Genomic DNA, 24,544 nt, shown 5'->3' with positions numbered 1-24,544 from the left:
ATTTCTTTGCCCTGGCCGCTTTCAATACTGTATCCTTGGATCTAATATTTGCGAATTGCACCATGATGTGACGTGGCGTAGGTTTGTCGTGGTTGAGCTTGGGAGGGGTCCTCTTTGCCTCTTGGACACGAATGTTTGTTTCCCTTGCTAGATTAGAGAAGTTTTCAGCTACAATTTGTTCAAATATCTCTTCTAGACCAATGTTTTTCTCCACCCCCTCGGGGATGCCGATGATTCTGACATTGCATCGTTTCATTGAGTCAGTAATCTTCCGTAACCTACATTCGTGGGCGTGGATTTTTTTAAGTCCAGCTTCTTTTTTTTTTAAAGATTTTATTTATTTATTTAACAGAGCTAGCCAGCGAGAGAGGGAACACAAGCAGGGGGAGTGGGAGAGGAAGAAGCAGGCTCACAGTGGAGGAGCCTGATGTGGGGCTCGATCCCACAACACGGGGATCACGCCCTGAGCCGAAGGCAGGCGCTTAACCGCTGTGCCACCCAGGCGCCCCTTAAGTCCAGCTTCTGTTTTCGCTTTGTCTTCTACTAATCCATCCTCCAATTCGCTAATACGTTCCTCTGCCTCATTTACCCTGGCCGTCAGAGCCTCTAGTTTTGACTGCATTTGGCTCATAGAATTTTTAATTTCTGCCAGATTCGCTCTCATTTCCGCCCTTAGAGATTCTATATTCTCATTAACATTTTCATTAATACTTTTTTCAAGTCTACACATCATCTTGACCATTGTTACTCTGAACACCATTTCTGATAATTTGGTTATATCCATATCCATTAGTTCTGTGGCAGAGGCCACAGACTCATTGTCTTTTCTTTGCTGGGGGGGATTTCTCCTTCTCATCATTCTGATGAGGAGAGGATGCGGGGTTGTCCAGAGCCCAAATTATCGACCGGGACCCAGGCCGTGTGCCCTTGTTTTATAGGGATCTTAGGGGTGTGGGCTTCTTGATTTTTCAGCCTGCCTTCAGGGGGAGGGGCCTACCGCACCGATACTCAGACAACCCTGTTTGGGTAGAGTTTCTGTGTCCCCTGCGAGGGGGCATGGGGGTGGGCACCCTGTGAGCAGGTGTTTCCAGGCTTTTGTTCTCCGGTGGCTTTCCCTGGAGGTTTGCTGTGCCTTTTCTGAGAGTCAGAGCAGCAGTGGCTGAATCTCAGCCTCTGTCACAGAACAGAGGTAATCGTGGGCCGTTCTCCACTGATGTTCTGGCAACTTTAACTCTGTTTCTGTTGGTGCTGCTCAACCCTGCAGCGTCCCGGGATGTGCGCCCCACACCCGGCGTCCCAGCCCTCACTTCCAGGGCTGGCGGGTCTCTGTCCTTTGTGTTTCTAACACCGTCAGCCGCCCCTGGTTCCCACGTGTTCCCGGAGCTCCCGGTCTCAGTCTAGTTCCAGTGAGCACACCGGAGTTCCGAGAAGTCTGGTGTCGCGCGCGCTCCCCGCTCATGGTCACAGTCTGTTTTCTCCCGGGTGCCGTCCGCGAGCCCGCCCGCTCCTCCCGTGCAAGTGGCTACCGCTTCCCGGCGCCCGAATGCGGCAGCTCCCTCCCCCTTCCGTTTATCTTCCAATATCTGTGCGCGGTTTCACGGCTCCCGCTTCGTACCTCAATACTCAGCGCTGGAGATGTTCATTTGTAGAGATCCAGATGCATCTTCCTGCGTCTCAGCCTGATTCCGTGGGTGTTCAGGCTGGTTTGGTACCTATCCACCTCGACTCGGGACCAGCTGAAAAAGGGGTCCCCTACTCCTCCCCCATCTTAATCCTCCCCGCCACGTTTCATCATTGTTAACAAAAAAGTTTTAAAACCGTTTCAAACACTTCATTAAAATGATATTATTGAAATAATATTGGGAACAAATAGAAAATGACTATATATTTATTTTAAAAAGAATAGACTTTTTTGTAACTGCACTAAACACGGTCACTTATTTTACCTCTCTGTAAATATATCAAGGAAAAATCAATCAGGTATAAAACTAAGACTTTTTATAGTTCAGATTACTTCAATATGCTAATTTGAATAAAGTGAACATTCTTTCAGAAGAATATACTACTTCCACATGGACAAACTGTTAGTGTATTAGACTTTTGTTTTTTCCCTGTCTACCTGCAAAAGGCTAATAAAGTGTTTTGAGAAAAATATTTACTGGAGATGGGAATTCAACTTTCTTAAAAGTTTGGATTTCTACATTTATCCATGTTAAATATGCACCTTAAGTAAACCCTGCTACTTATGAAGGATATATTTTGTTTATAACCATCAAATCATGATTTTATTTTATTTTTTTCAAATTAAATTTTAAAATTAAAATTAATTAACATACAGTGTATTATTAGTTTCAGAGGTAGAGGTCATTGCTTCATCAGTCTTATATAATACCTAGTGCTCATTACATCATGTGTCCTCCTTAATGCCCGTCATCCAGTTACCCCATCCCCCCACCCGTCTCCCCTCTAGCAACCCTCAGTTTGTTTCCTGTGATTAAGAGTCTCTTTCGGTTTGTCTCCCTCTCTGATTTTGTCTTGTTTCATTTTTCCCTCCCTTCCCTGATGATCCTTTGTTTTGTTTCTTAAATTTCACATATGAGTGAGATCATATGATAATTGTCTTTCTCTGATTGACTTATTTTGCTTAGTGTAATCCCCTCTAGTTCCATCCATGTCGTTGCAAATGGCAAGATTTGATTTTTTGATGGCTGGGTAATATTCCATGGTATGTATGTATGTGTGTGTGTGTGTGTGTGTGTGTGTATATATATATAAATATATATATATACACACACACACACCACATCTTCTTTATTTATTCATCTGTCGATGGACATCTGCGCTCTTTCCATAGTTTGGCTACGGTGGATATTGCTGCTATAAACATTGGGGTGCAGGTGTCCCTTTGGATCGCTACATTTGTATCTTTGGGCTAAATCCCTAGTAGTGTAATTGCTGGGTTGCAGGGTAGCTCTGTTTTCAACTTTTTGAGGAACCTCCATACTGTTTTCCAGAGTGGCTGTATCAGCTTGCATTCCCACCAACAGTGTAAGTAGGTTTCCCTTTCTCTGCTTCCTTGTTACTCTCTGTAGTTTCCTGATTTGTTAATTTTAGCCATTCTGACTGGTGTGAGGTGCATCTTATTGTGGTTTTGATTTGTATTTCCCTGATGCCTAGTGATATTGAGTATTTTTTCATGTGTCCATTGGCCATTTGTATGTCTTTGGAGAAATGTCTGTTCATGTTTTCTGCCCATTTCTTGATTGGATTATTTGTTCTTTGGGTGTTGAATTTGATAAGTTCTTTATAGATTTTGGCTACTAGCCTTTTTTCTGATAAGACATTTGCAAATATCCTTTCTTATTCTGTTGGTTGTTTTGGTTTTGTCAACAATTTCCTTTGCCCTGCAAAAGCTTTTTGTCTTGATAAAGTCCCAGTAGTTCATTTTTGCTTTTGTTTCCCTTGCGTTTGCCTTTGAAGATGTGTCTTCAAAGCAACAAGAAGTTGCTGTGGCCAAGGTGACAGAGGTTGCTGCCTGTGTTCTCCAGGATTTTGATGGGTTCCCGTCTCACGTTTAGGTCTTTCATCCATTTTGAGTCTATTTTTGTGTATGGTGTAAGAAAACATCCAGTTTCATTCTGCATGTGGCTGTCCAATTTTCCCAACACCGTTTGTTGAAGAGACTTTTCCATTGGATATTCTTTCTTGCTTTGTTGAAGATTAGTGGACCATAGAGTTGAGGGTCCGTTTCTGGGTTATCTATTCTGTTCCATTGGTCTATTTCTGTTTTTGTGCCAGTACCATACTGTTTTGATGATTACAACTTTTTTTTTTTTTAAGATTTTATTTTACTGAGGGAAGGAGGAGAGAGAGCAAGAGAGAGAGAGAGAGTGCATGCTCAAGTTGTGTGGAGGGGCAGAGGGAGAAGGAGAAGCAGAGCACGGAGCTCCACGTGGGGCTCGATCCCAGGACCCTGGGATCATGACCTGAGCCAAAGGCAGATGCCTGCTTAACTGACTGAGCTGCCCAGGCGCCCCTGATTATAGCTTTGTAATATAGCTCGAAGTCCAGGATTGTGATGCCACCAGCTTTGGTTTTCTTTTTCAACATTCCTTTGGCTATTTGGGGTCTTTTCTTTTTTTTTTTTTTTTTTTTTTTTAAAGATTTTATTTATTTATTTGACAGAGATAGAGACAGCCAGCAAGAGAGGGAACACAAGCAGGGGGAGTGGGAGAGGAAGAAGCAGGCTCATAGCAGAGGAGCCTGATGTGGGGCTCGATCCCAGAACGCCGGGATCACGCCCTGAGCCGAAGGCAGACGCTTAACCGCTGTGCCACCCAGGCGCCCCATGGGGTCTTTTCTGGTTCCATACAAATTTTAGGATTATTTGTTCCAGCTCTGTGAAAAAGGTTGATGGTATTTTGATAGGAATTGCATTGAATGTGTAGATTGCTCTAGATAGCATAGACATTTTAACAATATTTTTTCTTCCAATCTGTGAGCATGGAACGTTTTCCCCATTCTTTGTGTCTTTCTCAATTTCGTGAGTGTTCTGTAGTTTTCTGAGTACAGATCCTTTGTCTCTTATTCCTAGATATCTTAGAGTTTTTGGTACAATTGTAAATGGGATCCATTCCTTAATTTCTCTTTCTTCTCTCATTGTTGGTATATAGAAATGCAACTGATTTCTGTGCATTGATTTTATATCCTGCCACTCTACTGAATTCCTGTATGAGTTTTAGCAGTTTTGGGGTGGAGTCTTTTGGGTTTTCCACATAAAGTATCGTATCATCTGCAGAGTGAGAATTTAACTTCTTCTTTGCCGATTTGGATGCATTTTATTTCTTTTTGTTGTCTGATTGCTGAGGCTAGGACTTCTAGGACTATGTTGAACAGTGTTGGTGAGAGTGGACATCCCTGCCACGTTCCTGACCTTAGGGGAAAGCTCTCAATTTTTCCCCATTGAAAATTATATTTGCTGTGTGTTTTTCATAGATGGCTTTTATGATATTGAGGTATGTTCCCTCTGTCCCTGCACTGTGAAGAGTTGTAATCAAGAAAGGATGCTGTACTTTGTCAAATGATTTTTCTGCATCTATTGAGAGGCTCAGATGATTCTTGTCCTTTCTTTTATTAATGTAGTGTATCACATTGATTGATTTGTGGATGTTGAACACCCTGGCAGCCCAAGAATAAATCCCACCTCGTCCTGGTGAATAATCCTTTTAATGTACTGTTGGATCCTATTAGCTAATATCTTGGTGAGAGTTTTTGCATCCGTATTCATCAGAGATGTTGGTTTGTAATTCTCCTTTTTGATGTGGTCTTTGGTTTTGGGATCAAGGTAATGCTGGCCTCATAGAAAGAGTTTGGAAATTTTCCTTCCATTTCTGTTTTTTGAAGTAGCGTCAGAAGAATAGGTATTCATTCCTCTTTAAATGTTTGGTAGAATTCCCCTGGACCTGGGCTCTTGTTTGTTGGGAGATTTTTTTTTTTTTTTAAGATTTTATTTATTTATGTGACAGAGAGACAGCCAGCGAGAGAGGGAACACAGCAGGGGAGAGGGAGAGGAAGAAGCAGGCTCCTAGCTGAGGAGCCCGATGTGGGACTTGATCCCGGAACGCCGGGATCATGCCCTGAGCCGAAGGCAGACGCTTAACGACTGCGCTACCCAGGCACCCCTGTTGGGAGATTTTTGATTACTGCTTCAGTTTCCTTGCTGGTTATGCATCTGTTCTGGTTTTCTGTTTCTTACTGTTCAGTTTTGGTAGTTAATGTGTCTCTAGGAATGCATCCATTTTTTCCAGATTGCCTAACTTGTTGGCATATAGTTGCTCATAATATGTTCTTTTAATTGTTTGTATTTCTTCAGTGTTGGTTGTGATCGCTCCTCTTTCATTCATGATTTTATTTATTTGGGTCCTTTCTCTTTTCTTTTTGATAAGTCTCGTCAAGGGTTTAGTTTCATTGGTGTGTTCTGTTCTTTCGGTTTCTGCTTCATTGATTTCTGCTCTGATCTTTATTCTCTTTTCCTGCTGGTTTAGACTTTATTTGCTGTTCTTTCTCCAGCTCCTTTAGGTGTAAGGTTAGGTTCTATATTTGGGACCTTTCTTGTTTCTTGCAAAAGGCTTGTATTGCTATATACTTTCTTCTTAGGACTGCCTTTGCTGCATCCCAAAGGTTTTGAACAGTCGTGTTTTCATTTTCATTTGTTTCCATGAATTTTTAAAATTCTTCTTTAGTTTCCTAGTTGACTCATTCATTCTTTAGTAGGATGCTCTTTATCCTCCGTGTATTTGAGTTCTTTCCAACTTTCCTCTTGTGATTGAGTTCAAGTTTTAAAGCATTGCGGTCTGAAAATATGCAGAAAATATCCAATCTTTTGGTGCTGGTTGAGACCTTATTTGTGTGTCTATGTATGTGATCTATTCTGAAGAATGCTTCATGTGCACTTGAGAAGAATGTGTATTCTTTTGCTTTAGGATGGAATGCACTGTATGTATCTGTGAAGTCCATCTGGTCCAGTGTGTCATTCAAAGCCCTTATTTTCTTGTTGATCTTCTGCGTAGATGATCTGTCCATTGCAGTGAGTGGGGTGTTAAAGTTTACCCTACTATTATTGTATTACTGTCAATGTGTTTTTTTAATTTGTTATTAATTGGTTTATATAATTGGTTTCTCCCATGTTAGGGGCATAAATATTTATAGTTGTTAGATCTGCTTATTGGGTAGACCCTTTAATTATGATATAGTGTCCTTCCTCATCTTTTATTACAGTCTTTGGTTTAAAATCTAATTCGTCTGATATAAGGATTGCCACCCCAGCTTTCTTTTGATGTTCATTAGCATGATAAATCGTTTTCTACCCCCTCACTTTTAATCTAGAGGTGTCTTTGTGTCTAAAATGAGTTTTTTTTTAAGGTTCTTTATTTATTTATTTGACACAGAGAGAGAGGGAGAGAGCAAGCACAAGCAGGAGGAGCAGCAGCAGGGAACCTGATGTGGGGCTTGATCCCAGGACCCTGGGATCATGACCTGAGCCGAAGGCAGCCACTTAACTGACTGAGCCACCCAGGTGCTCCTAAAATGAGTCTCTTGCAGACAGCATAAAGGGAATTTATAGGTGATTCTAACATTGATAAAACAGGAGTGTTATGTAGATTCTGATTGGTAATTATTTCAGGTTGCAGCTTGAAAAACACCAGCACTTTATCTTTTGTGTCAGCAAAATCAATGTGTTGGAAAAGGAGTTTCCAGTGTTATATTGCTGTACCCTAGGGACCATTTGGTTCCTGTCATCCAAAAAGTTGATTTTAGTACAGCTGTATATCAGTGGCTAGTCCCAGGGTTCTGATACCAGTCCCAAGTGATCCTGGGTAGTAGTGGGAATATAACTAGGAAAGCTAACCTGGGTTTTGTGTCCAGAATTTTAATGGGGTTTTATTGTGTAGGTATGGTTTTGTTTTGTTTTGTTTTGTTTTGTTTTGTTTTGTTTTTTAAGGATTTCATTTAGGGATGCCTGGGTGGCTCAGTTGTTTAAATGTATGTCTTCAGCTCAGGTCATGATCCCAGGGTCCTGGGGTCAAGCCCTGTGTTGGGCTCCCTGCTCAGTGAGGAATGCTTCTCCCTCTCCTTCTGCCCCTCCCCCCCACTCGTACACACACTCTCTCTCAAATAAATTTAAAAAATATAGAGATTTTATTTGTTTATTTCAGAGAGAGAGAGAGAGAGAGAGTGTGTGCAGAGTGAGGGAGAGAGCACAAGCAGGGGGAGGGGCAGAGGGAGAAGAAGACTCCCTGTTGAGCGGGGAGTGGGACGGGCGGCATGATCCCAGAATGATCAGGACCTGAGCCAAAGGCAGACACTTAACCAGCTGAGTCACCCAGGCACCCCTGTGCGGGTGTGATTGATTGGATTATTGGCCAGATGGTTGAATTTGATTTCCAGCCCTTCTCTCTCTGACATTACTGAAAAGTCCTGACTTGTTAATCACATAGTTTGGTCTTTTTGGCATGCCCCGCCCCCATCCTGAGTCTCTCATTAGCACAAACTACCTAGGGGCCCAGTCTCAGTCACCTTGTTAATATAAACTATCAGGTGGGGTCCCAGGGGCCCACTGTGAATAACAGAAGCTCTTATCACTCAAGAATTTCCAAACATTTAGAGGCTACCTTCCAGGTACTAGGGACAAAGACCAGCCAAACTTTCTTATATAATATCAGTGTCTATTTCTTTGTGGTATCCCAAATATCAGTGTATTTCAGCCTTTCCTCTTGATCTGGTCAGATTCCCTAGAGAAGGACTTCTAGTCTCTTGCTGGAGAGTATAGGCCTCCAAGTGTTCTAGGATCTGAATGAGAGGAAAAGGGGTGGGGGAGGAGAGGTAGTCTCAGCCTCACTGAGTGAGTGAAATGTGAATGTAAATTTTCATTTACTCTCTGAGTTTTCAGTGTGGTACCCAGGCCCTCAACTATTTTACTGGCTTCAGAAAATGCATCTCAGGGGCTCCTGGGTGGTGCAGTCATTAAGCGTCTGCCTTCGGCTCAGGGCGTGATCCCAGCGTTCTGGGATCGAGCCCCACATCAGGCTTCTCTGCTAGGAGCCTACTTCTTCCTCTCTCACTCCCCCTGCTTGTGTTCCCTCTCTCGCTGGCTGTCTCTCTCTGTCAAATAAATAAATAAAATCTTAAAAAAAAAATAAAAAGAAAATGCATCTCAGATTTTCTGCAGTGGGTGAGGGGCTATTGCCCAGTGTGGGAGTGTCCTAGATAATTTAGGAATCAAATGTCAAAATACATAAGTTTTCACCCAGTTCTTCTGTTTTAGTCCTTTCTTTACCCCTATTTTCTTTTCTTTTTTAAAGTAGGCTCAATACCCAGTGTGGAGCCTAATGAGGGCCTTGAACTCATGACCCTGAGATTGAGACCTGATGTGAGATCAAGAGTCAGATGCTTAACCGACTGAGCCACCCAAGTGCTCCAACCCCTATTTTTTTTTTTTTTTAAAGATTTTGTTTATTTGACAGAGAGAGACACAGCGAGAGAGGGAACACAAGCAGGGGGAGTGGGAGAGGGAGAAGCAGGCTTCCCGCTGAGCAGGGAGCCCTATGTGGGGCTCAATCCCAGGACCCTGGGATCACGACCTGAGCCAAAGGCAGATGCTTAACGGCTGAGCCACCCAGGTGCACCTCCAACCTCTATTTTCATTGTACCCAGTATAACAATTCCCGGGTCTTTTAAGAACCTCACAGTTCCTCGGAGATAATTGAATTGCTTCTTGGTTTTTCTACTAAGATCCAACATCTTCAGGCCTGCTAAGTCAGCTAACACTCATCCCTCTGCTTTCCAGCTTCTGGAGTTGTCTTGCTATTGTCTCATCTTCTGCTATCTTTGGTCTCGTGGTTTTATGCTTTAAAAAGGAAAGAAAGAAAAGAAGATCAAAAAGCACCCTTACTGTTTTGGTGGAGTATCCATGTAGCCAAGATGCAGGGGTGTGAGAACATCTGGCTTTGGGGGGCTGAAACAGATCAGGTTCTGCCACTTGCCCTGACAAAATGCAGAGGCAGAGATATGAGAAATGGTGAAACAAGAAAGGAATTTATTTCAGTGAGGCCACCACTGGGAGACAGTGGACTACTGTCCCTAAGCCTGTCTTCCAAAATGCCAAAAATACTTCCAGGCTTATATAAAGAAAATGTGGGACATAGGTTGGTGGGTACGTGCAGGTAGGCAGTGAAGGTTCAGTTGATCACTGTCTTGGGGTCAGTCATGCAGGGTCTTGCTGGCTCAGGGCAGTCCTTATACTTGAGGGGGTAGTTTGGGTTCCCATCATGGGACGCTTTGTCCACAAGATCTTTTGCCTGAGTTAAGAGATAAGCTGGAAAGAAGAACTTAATTAGAAAGTACAGACTGAGGTCAAAATGGAGGTGGTTGAAGTCCTCTTTCATTCAGAGTCAACAGAGATTAGATGCCTTTTTTCAGTTTACCCTCTTTATCTGGGAGTGCCCTGGACACTTTCTGTTATTTCTTCTCCCTTTTAAGCCGATTCTTATGAATTGATGAGGGTTAGCCTGCATTTGCTCCTGAGGATCAAATTTAGATGACTTAGAGGTAAGGAGCGGTGTACACTGAGATGGAGGTACTTGGGGCAGATAGAGATGCGGGAATTACATTGTTCTGCATTCGGCTTACTCTGAGGATGCTGATAGAAACAACGAAGAAGCAAATCTTTTAGAACAAGAGAAATACTTGAAAATAAATTCCTTCTACTTGAGCAAAATAACTGTGATATTTTAAAGGGTAGCAGCCATTTGTGCTATGCTCCCCAGCTGTGCATAACGTCTTGGTTTTGAAAGCAACCATCAGACGTATCTATGTATGGTATTTGATAAACTGTGTTTTAAAATTTAATATATGGTGGAAATACTTCTATGTCAGTGAATATATACCTACATCATTGGTATTTAACCAGTCCCCTGAAATATTGCTTTTCTTATTTCTGAATATAAATGTTTATTGTAAACATTCAAATATTGCAGAAATATACAACATAGAGAAGTAGAAGTAGGGCAGAGAGAATGTCAGTTAATTTGGCCCGTATTGGGGTAGTATACTTTTCCTTTGAGGGCTAAATAGTAAATATTTTCAGATTTGTGGGTCATATGGTCTCCATTGCAATAAATGAGCATGGCTGTGTTCCAGCCATGGAACTTATTTACCAAGACAGTCACCCAACCAGCTGTAGTTTGCCTACACATGATCTAGCACATTGTTTGATTTTGAACAAAAATGAGATTGTACTGTGCATACTAGTTTGCAGCTTATCTGTTTTCACTTAATTACTGTGAATATCTTTCCATGTTATTACATATAGGTCTATTATCCTTTACAACGACTTAATATTGTTTCATTTTATAACTGTTCCTTAACCTGCCCCCACCCCTGCCCTTATGATGGATAATTTGTTGGCTGACCTTTTTTGTGTTTAATTCAGTGCTGCAATGTATGTATGTTTGTACAGTATGAAATATATGTGTGAGTGTAAGTGTGTGGGTATTTCATGTTTGTGTGAATGTTTCCAGGGGATAGATTTCCTAGAAGTGGAATTTTTTGGTCAAGGATATGCATGTTAAATTAGACATTTGTGAGATTGTCCTTCAGAATGACTCCACCAGTACATTCCTACTACCACTTTGCCACCAGTGTGAAAGTGCCAGTTTCTCCACACTATACCAACAGTGCTATAAACATTTTCAGGAAAAAAGCTGCTACAGAATATCTTTTTTTTTTTTTTTAAGATTTTATTTATTTGAGAGAGAGAGAGGACGCTTACAAACAGGGGTAGGGGCAGAGGGAGAGGGAGAAGTACAACAGAAAACTCTGGACATTTTATATAAAACAAACATAAGGATCTAGAAGAGAAAAAGTCAGACTGGCTAGGGACCTCAGGACAGAGTGGTATGATCTCAGTTTTTTAATTTTTGTTTTTTTTAAAGATTTTATTTATTTATTAGAGAAACAGAATGAGAGAGCACAAGAACGGGTGGGGGGAGGGGTAAAGGGAGAGGAAGAAGCAGGCTCCCCCCTGAGCAGGTAGCCCTGATGCAGGGTTTGATCCCAGGACCCCAGGATCATGACCTGAGCCAAAGGAAGATGCTTAACCAACTGAGCCACCCAGGTGCTCCTGTTTTGTTTTGTTTTAACCTCATATATTCCAGACTTAGAGCTGAAGAAGCTGGTAACCTCCCCAACAGAAACCTGTTCTTGTAGCCAAGAAAGGGGCAGCCTGGCAAGACAGAAAACTTTTAGACAATAACAATTCTCCAGCCCGACATCACAGAAAAATACCGTGGCTGCACCACCACCTGCATGATCAAAGGCCAAATGGGGAGGCTACATTTCCACCCCGGTGATGCTAGAATGAGGCATCCAACATCCCCCTCCCTCATGGTGCCAGTGAAGACTAGGACTTCATGCCCACCTGGCAGTAATGAGGTGCCCATCCCACACCCTCTGGGGTGATGTCGGAGGAGTCTTAATGGAGAGTCAGGACTTTCACTGTTGCTCAGGAGTAAGGAGGCCATCCCCATCACAGTATCAATGAAGAGTACTTGGGGACTTGAAGCTCCTACCTTCATTCAGCAGTGATGAAGAGCTCACCACCTTCAGGTGACAGTGGAGGCTAAACAGGGAACTTAGCCTTCTCGTTCCACCTGGCAAGAGTAAGGAGGCACTCCTCTGCCCTGCCACAGTGGTATCAGACAAAGCCATCTAACACAGGAGGTTTAAATAAGATCCAGGATCTCATAAACTAATATGTAAGCGTCCAGGTTTCAAATATAAATCACTTGTCATACCAAGAATTGGGAAAATCTCTAACTGAATGAGAGAAGACAATCATTGGCAGGTGCTAGAATTATCTGAAAAAGATTTTAAAGCAGTCATTAAAAATGCTTCAGTGAGGAATTAATGAACACAGAGCAAATGAAAATAATAGCCTCAACAAAGGAATAGAAAGTCTCAGCAGATAAATAGAACATATAAAGAAAAAACAAAACGGGAACTTATTTTTTTTTTAATGTTTTTTTTAGTATATTATGTTAGTCACCATACAGTACATCCCTGGTTTCCGATGTAAAGTTCGATGATTCATTAGTTGCGTATAACACCCAGTGCACCATGCAATACGTGCCCTCCTTACTACCCATCACTGGTCTATCCCATTCCCCCGACCCCTCCCCTCTGAGGCCCTCAGTTTAAAACGGGAGCTTTTTTTTTTTTTTAATGATTTTTTATTATATTATGTTAGTCACCATACAGTACATCCCCGGTTTCCGATGTAAAGTTCGATGATTCATTAGTTGTGTATAACACCCAGTGCACCATGCAACACGTGCCCTCCTTACTACCCATCACCGGTCTATCCCATTCCGCCGCCCCCCTCCCCTCTGAGGCCCTCAGTTTAAAACGGGAGCTTTTGAACTGAAAAGTACAGTAATTGAAATAAAAAGCTCAGCAGATTGACTTAAAAGAATGGAAATGAAAAAATCAGTGAACTGGAATGTAGAACAATATAATTACCCAATCTGAGCAAGAGACAAAATAGATTTAGAAACCCCCCCAGAGATTTAGAAACCTGTGGAACTATAACAAAAGATGTAACATTTGTGTCATTGGAGTTTTGGAAGGAGAGGAGAATAAGGGCAGAGCTGGAAAAGTACTCAAAAAGATAATGGTTGCAAACTTCCTAAATTTGGTGAGACATAGACTTCAGATTTAAGAAGCTGAGTGAACCCTAAGTAGAGTAAGCCCCCTAAAATCCATGTCAAGATTTATCGTAATTAAACTTCTGAAAACTTGAAGAGCAAGTAGAAAAAAAATCTTAAATGCAACTAGAGAAAAAAAAAATGTCACCTTATAGTAGAAAAATAATTCAAATAACAGTGTATTTCTCATTAGAAAGCACTGAGGCCTGAATGAAGTGACAAAATATTCTTCAGGTGCCGAAAGGAAAGAGCTATCAATACAAAATTCTAGGGGCGCCAGGCTGCCTCAGTCAGAAGAACACGCAGCTCTTGATTTTGGGGTCATGAGTTCGAGCCCCATGTTGGGTGTAAGGATTACTTAAATAAATAAATATTTTTTAAAAATACAGAATTTGATACTTAACCAACTGAGCCACCCAGTCCCTAAATATAAATGTTCTAAATATACCAGTTAAAAGACATTGGCAGACTGGATTAGGAAACGTGACCCAACTATGTGCTCTCTGCAAGAAACTCATTTCAAATTTAATATTAGCTGGCTGAAAGTAAAAGGATGGAAAAAGATATATCATGCAAACATTAATCAAAGGAAAGCAGTAGGGGCTCCATTAATATCAGATAAAGCAGACTTCAGAGCAAAGAAAACTAGCAAAGTCAGAGAAGGACATTGTATAATCATAAAAGGGTCAAACCACCAAGAAGAAATAACAATTCTAAATTTGTATCTACAAAGTGATAGAATTAAAAGGAGAAACAGGTAAATCCACAATTATAATTTGAGACCTTAACCACCCCCCTCTCAGGAACTGATAGAACTACTTAGAAAATCTGCAAAGGTATAGGAGAACTGAAGAATACAATCTAACCAATGGGATCTTATTTACACATATAGAAGCTCCATCAACAGCAGCAGAATATACCTGTTTTTTGAGTCCATCGAATAGTTACCAAAATAGATCATACAGGCCATAAAGCAAATCTCAATCCATTTAAAATAATTAAACTCATACAGTGTGTTCTCTGACCACAATGAACTCAAATTAGAAATCAGTAACGGAAAATCTCCAAGTATTTGGAAACTAAACAACACATTTCTAAATAATCTATGGGTCAAAGAAGTCTGAAGGGAAATTTAAAAAACAGTTTGAACTAAATGAAAATACGATATAAAAATTGTGGGAGTTCTATAACTATTAGGACAATTAATTTATAGTTTAAGAACTCCCCGCAAAGAAATCTCTAGGCCCAGATGGCTTCACTGGATAGTTCTCTCAGAAGTTTAAATAGGAATATCAATTCCACACAGTCTTTTCCAGACCATAGGAGAGAACATTTCTCAGTTCATTTTAGGAAGATAGTAATATCTTTATATCATAATCAGACAAAGATAGTTTAAGAACTAAAACTATAGACCAATATCTCTCAAGAATATAGATATGAAAATCCTTAGGAAAATATTAGCAAACAGAATTCAGCAACATATAAGATTTTTTAAGATTTTATTTACTTACTTGAGAGAGAGAGAGAGGAAGTAGGACAAGCAGACTCTGTGCTGAGCACAGAGTCGGATGCAGGGCTTGATCCCAGGACCCTGAGATCATGACCCGAGCTGAAATTAAAGAGGCCATCGCTTAATTGACTGAGCCACCCATGTGCCCAGAATTTAACACCAAGACTAAGTGGTTTTTATTCCAGGATTCAGGGCTGGTTCAGTTTTTACAATCAATCAAAGTAATTTATCATATTAACAGCCTAATGAGAAGGAAGTGGGTATTACTATGAAAGGGTAACAGAGATTTTTGAGGTGATGGAAATATTCTGCGTTTTGTCTGTATTAATGTCAGTATTCTGGTTGTAGTATTGTATATAGTTTATAAGATGTTAGTATTGGGGGAAACTGGGTAAGGGTACAGGAATTTCTGTATTTATTACTTCTTACAACTCTATGTAAATCTACAATTATCTCAAAGTCAGAAAGTTATTTACCATTTTAAAAAAAAGCAAACTAAACTATAAAATGAGTAGGTTTTATATTCTAAATATGTTAAAGGAAAGTTAATTTCAGAATTCCTATTAGAAGTGATTTTGATGTGGCTGTTTAAAATGTAGCTTTTCTTTACTCATTTAAGAAAAATTACGCTTATTTTACGTCCCTAGGCATTTAATTTGTATTTAAAATTTGACAGGAACATATCTGGATCCACTTATGAGGTCTACACAGTATATCTTGCGCTCTGAAGTAAAGAAGTAATAAATTCATTGAATGACACAATTTATTCAGTACTCAGTGGGAGAAGGTGGCTGTATTAGAAATGTAAAAGATTCAACAGTTAATGTACATTTAATTGTAGAGTTTATGAGGTTTTTGAAACCACTTTCACCCAACAATGCTGTCTTTGTTCAATTTAAATTAGTTCGTGTTTCTTAGGAAGCATTCTTTTTTTATTGCTCGCTTCATAATAAAACTTTATAGTAGGTAATTCACTTTGACAATTAAGAAGTGACTTCTAGGGGCGCCTGGGTTACACAGCGGTTGGGCGTCTGCCTTCGGCTCAGGGCGTGATCCCGGCATTGTGGGATCGAGCCCCACGTCAGGCTCCTCCACTGGGAGCCTGCTTCTTCCTCTTCCACTCCCCCTGCTTGTGTTCCCTCTCTCGCTGGCCGTCTCTCTGTCAAATAAATAAATAAAATCTTAAAAAAAAAAAAAAAAAAAAAGTGACTTCTAAGCTTTCTTCCTTGTACCATTAAGCTGATGTTAATGGTGGTAAAAGGTCAATTTGAATTTGAAAAATATTAATAAGGCAAAGTTTTTGACTTATATAATAAATACTTTTCATTAATCATTTTGCATTTTACTACATTTTATTTCTTTTTTTGTTACACCCGTGGTTATCTGTATTTATATCTGCCTCTCTTCTATATAGCAGATTTGAGGCAGCTCATAAGAATACTAACAGCAAAACCTATTGAGGTACAAACAAGAGATAAATCAAAGCAGAGAGACATAAGTACTGGGTTCGCGAAGGCATGTACACTTGCTGTTCATGCTGGTCCTGTGCCTGGTTGCCTTCAGATTTGTTACTTATCCTTTCTCTCTTCTGTTCTGTATCTCAAGGGAGGGTGATTTGAGTAGGTTGTGTTTCCCAAGTTCCCAAATCAGTGAGCTTCTGCCTGGGTTCAGCCAATGGGGAGCATTGTAAGGAGTTTAGAAAGGAGGAGGAAGGGAAAGGCTAGGGTATTTTTCTCCCTCCCTCTCTGCCTCAGGTTTTGTTTTCCCCTGGGTGGCCTTGGACTTGGGCTCTGGTTACATCACTGCTTTTTCCCTGTGTTCCATAGGCCTTAGTGTGATAGTTGCTCCCTGCTGTGCCTCACAGTCCCTGATTATGTTTAGTGTAGTTAAAATCTTTTTATATGCAATATTTTTAGTATATTTAATAGCGTTATATCCTCCTTTTGGTTTTTGTGCATAGCGAAATAATTGGGCTAGGTACAATTTTGACGGTATCTATGTCTTTGTTATAGCTCATGTTTTTTCTTTCTTTTCCTTTTTTCCCCCCTTTAAACTATTTGATTTCTTCCAGAAGAGGGAAGCTTAAAGCAGGAATAGAACAACCTTAAAAGGCTTTATTTCCAGGGTGGCTGGGTGGCTCAGTCGGTTAAGCGTCTGACTTTCAGGTCAATCTCAGGGTCCTGGGATCGAGTCCCACATAGGGCTCCATGCTCAGTGGGGAATCTGCTTCTCCATCGCCCTCTGCCCCTCCACTGCCCATGCTCTCTCTCTCTAATAAATAAATAAAAAGGGCTTTATTTCCTAAATCTGATCCTTTACATCAGTCTCAACAGTGATATCACCTATCAAACACATGAGTCAGACATTCAGCAAATTTTGTTTCTAACATTTGTTGAGTGTTCACTGTGTGGTAACTATCAAAATGGTGAGCTGAGAGTAAAAGGATGGGTAGGATATGGTGTCTGCTTTCAGGTAGCTTTTAGGAGTTCTGAAAAGGGACAGGAAAGGAGTTATTATTGCCAGCGCCTTCAACGATGGGCTTTGTGGAGAAGTACTGTGGGGTACCCATATAATATAAACATGTGATTCCCATAAATATGTAATCCCATTGGATGTAAACATAAAATTATATTGTGAATTTAGAGAAAGGGAATTTTGGTATATTCAAAAGAATCCCAAGTTGAGGAAACAGTAGTTTTATTTTTGTCAACTAACTGATTTTATGTCATGGAGCAAAATGGTTACAATCTGAGTTTTTTGTAATGTTTTATTAAAACAGTTGATTTTAGGGGTGCCTGGGTGGCTCAGTCGGTTAAGCTCTGACTCTTGATTTCAGCTCAGGTTATAATCTCAGGGTTGTGTGATTAAGCCCTGTGTCAGGCTCTGTGCTGGGCCTGGAGCCTGCCTGAGATTCTCCCTCTGACCTCCCTGCTCCCTCACGTGCTCTCTCTCTCTCTCTGTCTCGAACAAAACAAAACCAAACCAAATTGATTTTAGAATATTTGGAAGGGTACATTTAACAATTTAGGACATTATTAAAGTAAAATTACCATATAGTTGTTTCTCATTAGTTCCACCTTTTCCTTTAATTGCTGTTAAACCATAATTCTAATCAATGATTAGCCTGTACCTTTATAATTGGTGTCAAACATCCTAGCTTTAGCTTCATTTTATATTAACTTGCTGGTAGACAAATTCCGGTCTATTCTATCTAGACCTCTCTAGCCTATGTTGCTATGTCTTCAAATATACAGGAGGTAACCCCCAGGGAAAACAGATCCTTTAGTCTTGTTGCTAAAGGATTTTTTAAAAAAGATTGAATTCTCTCCTATTTACCTAATACTATTGTAACTCTTGATGAGAAGATCTTAATAAAGAAATGTCTCCTCTCCCTGATCTTTTATTTTGAAAATTTTCAATCTACAGAAAATTAGGGAAAATTGTATAATAAACATCCTATATCTTTCATGTCTGCTCAACATTTGCTAAAAACTTTTCTGCATTTATTTTTATCTTTCCTTCTCTATACAAATGTATATACTTTTGGGGGTACAATTTGACATTTCATCCCTAAATGCTTCTTGTCGCAGGATTTTTCTTATACTTTTTTTTCTTATACATTTCCACCAAATTAGAATATGTAAGTTCTCATGATGAATGATGCCAGAAGATACATTTCTTGGAAAGTCTCATTCTTCCATGCCTAGTCTTCCTCCAAATAAAGTTTTGCCCTCATTTTATATTACATTGATTTTTTGTTTTATTTTTTAGTATTTTCTAATTTTTTATTTTATTTTTAATAAGCATTTTCTAATTACCCTTTACCACCACCCACTACCACTACTCTCACTACTCCTTTCTGATATTTTTTTTCACTTTTTAAACATTGTGATAAATATATATAACATAAAATTTGCAATTTTAGCCATTTTTAAAGTATCCAGTTCAGTGGCGTTATAGTCACAGTGTTGTATAGCCATTACTATTAACTTTCTAAAACTTGCATCACTCTAAACAAGAAACTAACCATTAAGCAAGAACTTGTCATTTCCCCATTTCCCTGGCCTTTGGTAACCTAATCTACTTTTTGTCTTTATTAATTTGTCTATTCTAGATAGTCCACATAAGTGGAACCATATGATATTCATCCCCTTTTTTGTCTGGCTTATTTTACTTTGTATAATGTCTTTAAATCCATCCATGTTGTAATGTAGCATGTCTCAGAACATCAGCCCTTTTGGGGCACCTGGGTGGCTCAGTCAGTTAAGTGTCCGACTCTTAATTTTGGCTTAGGTCATGATCTCAGGGTCGTGAGATGGAGCCCTGCGTGGGGCTCCAAGCTGGGTTTGGAGCCTGCTTAAGATTCTCCCTCTTCCTCTGACCCCCCACCCTAAAAAAAAAAAAAAAAAAGAACATCATCCCTTTTATGGCTAAGTAATATTCCATTGCATGTATATACCACATTTTGTCAATTTCTTCATCTATTCATGGACACTTGGGTTGCTTCCACCTTGTACACCAGTATTCCACCTTATGAATATTGGTGAGTCTCTTTTCAATTTGGGAGAATATATACAAGCCTAGGAGTGGAATTCCAGGGTCATGTGGTAATTTTATATTTAGCTTTTTGAGGAATTGCCAAACTGGTTTCTACAATGGCTGTACCATTGGGTATTCACACCAGCAGTGTATGAGAGTTCCAGTTTCTTCATATGCTTACCAATGCTTATTTTCTTCTAAAAATTTTTTTTTATTGAAGTATAATTAACATGCAGTGTTATTAGTAGTTTCAAGTGTACGATATAATGAATGATTCAGACTGTATGTTACTTAGCACTCATCAAGATAAGTGTACTCTTAATCCTCTTTTATCTATTTTACCCGTCTCCCCTACACACCTCCCCTCTGGCAACCACCAGTTCTCTGTATTTGCAAATCTGTTTTTTTCTTTGTTTGTTCACTTGTTTTTTTTCTTAAATTCTACATATGAATGAAATCATACAGTATTTGTCTTTTTCCGTTTGACTTATTTCACTTAGCATTATACTCTCTAGCTCCATCCATGTTGTTGCAGATGGCAAGATTTCATTCTTCTTATGGCTGAATAATATTCCATTGTATGTATAATACATCTTCTTTATCCATTCATTTATGGATGGACACTTGAGTTGCTTCCGTATCTTGGCTGTTGTAAATAATGTTGCAGTAAACATAGGGGTGCTTGTATCTTTTCAAATTAATGTTTTTGTTTTCTTTGGATAAATACCCAGTAGTGGAATTACTGAATTATATGGTAATTCTATTTTTAATGTTTTGAGGAATCTCCATACTATTTTCCACAGTGGTTGCACCAATTTGCATTCCCACTAATAGTGTACGAGGGTTCCTTTTTCTCCACATCCTCACTAACACTTGTTATTTCTTATTTTGATTTTAGCTATCCTGATGGCGTAAGGTGATATCTCATTGTGGGTGTTTTTTTAATTTAAATTTAAATTTTTTAAGACTTTATTTATTTGAAGGAAAGAGAGAGAGAGATAGCATGAGCAGTGGGGAGAGGGAGAAGCAGGTTCCCCGCTGAGCAGGGTATCCTGACTTGGGGCTTAATCCCAGTTCCCCAGGATCATGACCTGAGCTGAAGGCAGATGCTAACTGACTGAGCCACCCAGGTACCCCTCTCATTGTGATTTTGATTTGCATTCATTTCCCTGATGATAAGTGATGTTGAGCATCTTTTCATGTATCTGTTGGCTATCTGTGTCTTCTTTGGAAAAAATGTCTATAATGGTCCTCTGCCCATTTTTAATCATATTATTTGTTTTTTTGGTGTTGCGTTGTATAAGTTCTTTATATATTTTGGATATTCACCCCTTCTGGGATAATTTGCACATATCTTTTCCCATTCAGTAGGTTGCCTTTTTTGTTTTGTTGATGGATTCCTTCCCTGTGCAAAAGCTTTTTATTTTGTAGTCCCAATACTTTAATTTTGCTTTTGTTTCCCTTGCCAGAGAAGACCTATCTAGAAAAATGTTTCTATGGCCAATGTCAAAGAAAGTACTGCTTATATTTTCTTGTAGGAATTTAGGTCTCACATTTAGGGTTTTTTTTTTTTTTTAAGATTTTTATTTATTTATTTGAGAGAGAGAGAGCACTGGGGGGGGGGAGCAGAGGGAGAGGGAGAAACAGGCTCCCCGCTGAGCAGGAAGCCTGATTCAGGGCTTGATCCCACGACCCTGGGATCATGACCTGAGCTGAAGACAGATGCTTAACTGGCTGAGCCTCCGAGGTGCCCCTCACATTTAGGTTTTTAATCCATGTTGAGTTTATTTTTGTGTATGATGTTAGAAAATGGTCCAATTTCATTCTTTTGCATGAAGCTGTCCAGTTTTCCTAGCACCGTTTGTTGAAGACACTGTCTTTTTCCTATTGTGTATTCTTGCCTTCTTTGTCATGGATTAATTGACAGTATAAGCACAGGTTTGTTTCTGGAGTCTCCATTCTGTTCCGTTGAGCATGTTTCTATTTTTGTTCCAGTACCCTGTACTGTTTTTCCCTTTCTTTGATTCTAGCCGTCCTAGTAGGTTGAAGTGGTATCGCATTGTGATGTTGGGTATCTCTTCTTGTGCTTATTATCCATTTGCATATCTTATTTGGGGAAATGTCTTTTCAAGTTCTTTGCTCACTTAAAAAATTGGGTTGCTCATCCTTTTGTTGTTTAATTTAGGGGTTCTTTATATGCGTTTGAGATTAAGCCCTTGTCAGATACATAATTTGCAAATATTGTCTTCCATTCTGCTTGTTATTTTCAGTTTCTGGATAATGTTCTTTGATGGCCAAAAGTTTTAAATTTTGATGAAGTCCAATTTATCTGTTTTTTATTTTGCTTGTGCTTTTTCTGATCTCTTTGTTACAGAACCGTCAGCAAACTTAACAATTGTTAGATGTTTGTTAGGGCTTGAGTTGCTTTTTTGGTTTGGGACCAGCAAAAAATAACAATATTAGTTGCCACTTATTGAGTACCTCATATGTACTAGGTATCTTTGGGAAGCTTGAAAAACATAATTCTAAGGAAGAGTCATAATTTCATTCTTTCCAGGTAAATCCTATTGAAACCCCTTAACCTCCCAAAAAGATAGAAACTCCCCTGTCATTTTGGAAGAAATTTAAGTCAGTACCACTGCTAGGATCTCTGTCGCACTAATCAGTTTCCTGGCATCTGCCCTGAATCCTAGGCTCCCGCACTCACACACACACTTCAGCCTCTGGGGGATCCAGGTTTCTTGTTTCGACATTTCATTGAATTTCTTACTTAGCTCACCTGGTTTTTACAGGTGTCTTTACAAACTGCTTCAGAAACTCAAGGTAAATGGGGTTCCTTACAAGGGAATACAGTTTTGAACCAGACTTTAAATGTGTTTTATTGCACTAGAAAAGTGAGTTTCATATTTATAACTCTGAAATTCCTTTGGGAAGCTCTATATGTGATGCTATTGATTAAAATACTTAGGTTTTTTCCTATGTGTAGTATGAGCACTTTGTCTCTAGTATATTTTCTCTCTGATGACTCAGTAATGTTTCACTTTCCCTCCCCTGCTCATACTAGGAAAATACAAATATGAAGTGCTCTATCAGTGTTTAACCCAGTTTATTCTGATTTTTTCCCCTAGCGGATCTAAAAAGAACAATTGCTGTCCTTTTAGATGACATTTTACAACGCTTGGTAAAGCTGGAGAACAAGGTCGACTATATTGTTGTGAACGGTTCGGCAACCAACACTACCAATGGCACTGGTGGAAACCTGGTGCCAGTCACCACAAATAAAAGGATCAACGCGTCGGGCAGCATTAGATAGCAGTTGAAGATCACCTGTGCGGCTACATCCACCGTGGGTCATGTCCTATGGCAGAAAGCTTTTCAGTTGCTGGCTAGGATAGAGTAATACTGTACAATAAAAGCCCCACGCATTTCTGAGGAATATGCTGGATTCACAGAACTCTAATTCTGTACATAATTTTAAAAGTTATTGTTTGCTTTCAGGCAAGTCTCCTCAATGCTGTACTATATCCTTAAAGGGAATTTGGTGACATGGTTGATGGTAGTAAGCAGGTAGGTGATCTTTATAAATCTTTTGTGTTTGAGATCAAGGTGGAACAAAAACACTGAAAGACATGGGTTCATTTCTATAAAATATTTATTTAAATATATCACATGTTTTTTAGACAAGTGGAGGATATTGTTATTGAGTCATTTTGTCATTTGTTCTCAGTAGGTTTAACTGTTAGACTAATGTTGTTAGTAAATGTGCTTACTTCCAGTACTATATTTTGTTACTCAGATTATGAGCAGGGAAAGGAAGTATGATGTTGAAAATAAGGTTTTGAAATCATGACCCAAAGAATGTCTTCATTTGCACTATCCTTCAGAATAACTGGAGGTTAATTATTGTATATTTTGAAAAATTACATTTGTAAGGGTGTAATCTTGAAATGGTTAATAGCCACTGTCCGTAACCTATTCTAAACATCGAGACAATTAAATAACATAAATAATAATCTCTAGTCTCATACATAACATTTTCTTACATATATCCTGAAGAATAGAAGATATTTTTATGATGAGGTTAAAAATAAGTAAAGTATTAATTCATGATTTTTCACATACATGAATATTAATTTGAAAGTTAAATCCTTTGAGTGTGTTAGGTGGAAAGCACATTATTTCCTTATTTGGGTAATTTTTGCTTTTGTTTTGTTGGCAGTGTAAGGGGAGACTAAGATGTTTGTGAGACTGGGTGCTTAAGGTCTTTAGCCAGGTGTATATAATAAAGGTATTTGTGCTGCATTAAATTGCTTGGAAAATATTGACATTGTGTGAGAGTATCTGGCTTTATGGAATTGTGGATTTGTGTAACAGATACATTAGGTATTCATTTTATATAATGACCAGTTAAAAACAATTAAGAACATTTAAAATATAATTTAAGTTATGAAGATTGACTCTCTTTTCAGGAAAACAGCTATTGTGTATAGCACAAGAAATCCTAATCATGGGTAATTCTAGGATAGAGCAAAGTACACCTTTATTTAAATTTCCTTTGTAGCAAATTTAATTGCCGTATGGTGCCCTATATTTCGTAGTATTTATTCTCTATAATAACTGCTGAAGTGCAGCTAGCTTCTAGATTTAGGCTATATTGAATTTAGTTTTGGATATTGTATTGTTCGTTATTATAATATGCTACCACACATAGTAGCAATAATTATAATGCTTTATTAAAATAAGTATGAGAAAATATTGTTTCATGAAAGGTAGCTTTCTAAACTCTTTTCTGTATACTCTATCTTTATGTGAAGAAATTAATTACATACCATTGCCAGGTGAAGTTTGGAATAATTGTTCAGTCTTATTAGATGTGGACATTTTTGTTTTTTGTTTTTGTTTTCAGGGATGAAATAAAATATATTATTTGTACTCACAAAGTGTTATAAGTTTTTCCCTTTAATAGTGGTTGTACATTTAATAAGTGGTAAATGACTGAAAGGAATCTTAGATAATTTGGGGTTTTGTTCTATCAACTGCAGATGCCTTTTTTGAAAGAACACAACGAAGGGATGCCTGGGTGTCTCAGTCTGTTAGGTGGCCAACTCTTGGTTTTGGCTTGGGTCATGATCTTGGGGTCCTGGGATCCTCAGGGTTGTGAAATTGGGCCCTGCATCTGGCTCCACGCTCAGCGTGGAGTCTGCTTGAGATTCTGTCTCTTCCTCTGTGCCTC

The 24,544-nt window shown here is 39.2% G+C and overlaps 1 protein-coding gene across 3 annotated transcripts in view; it reads left to right on the top strand.

Moving 5' to 3' along the window:
* Positions 1-24,248, top strand: part of CCDC126 (coiled-coil domain containing 126) — a 46,424-nt gene extending 22,176 nt beyond the window's left edge. For all 3 annotated transcript variants that reach the window (XM_008686396.2, XM_008686393.2, XM_008686391.2), the window contains one exon: positions 22,440-24,248. In XM_008686396.2, coding sequence (XP_008684618.1) covers positions 22,440-22,624 — 185 coding nt within the window. In that variant the 3' untranslated portion in view covers positions 22,625-24,248. The remainder of the gene's footprint in view (positions 1-22,439) is intronic.
* Positions 24,249-24,544: the final 296 nt, after the last annotated feature.

The sequence above is a fragment of the Ursus maritimus genome, unplaced genomic scaffold (assembly GCF_017311325.1).
Source record: "Ursus maritimus isolate PB19 unplaced genomic scaffold, ASM1731132v1 scaffold_3, whole genome shotgun sequence".
Lineage (NCBI taxonomy): Eukaryota > Metazoa > Chordata > Mammalia > Carnivora > Ursidae > Ursus > Ursus maritimus.
This window is presented reverse-complemented; position numbering and strand designations above follow the sequence as displayed.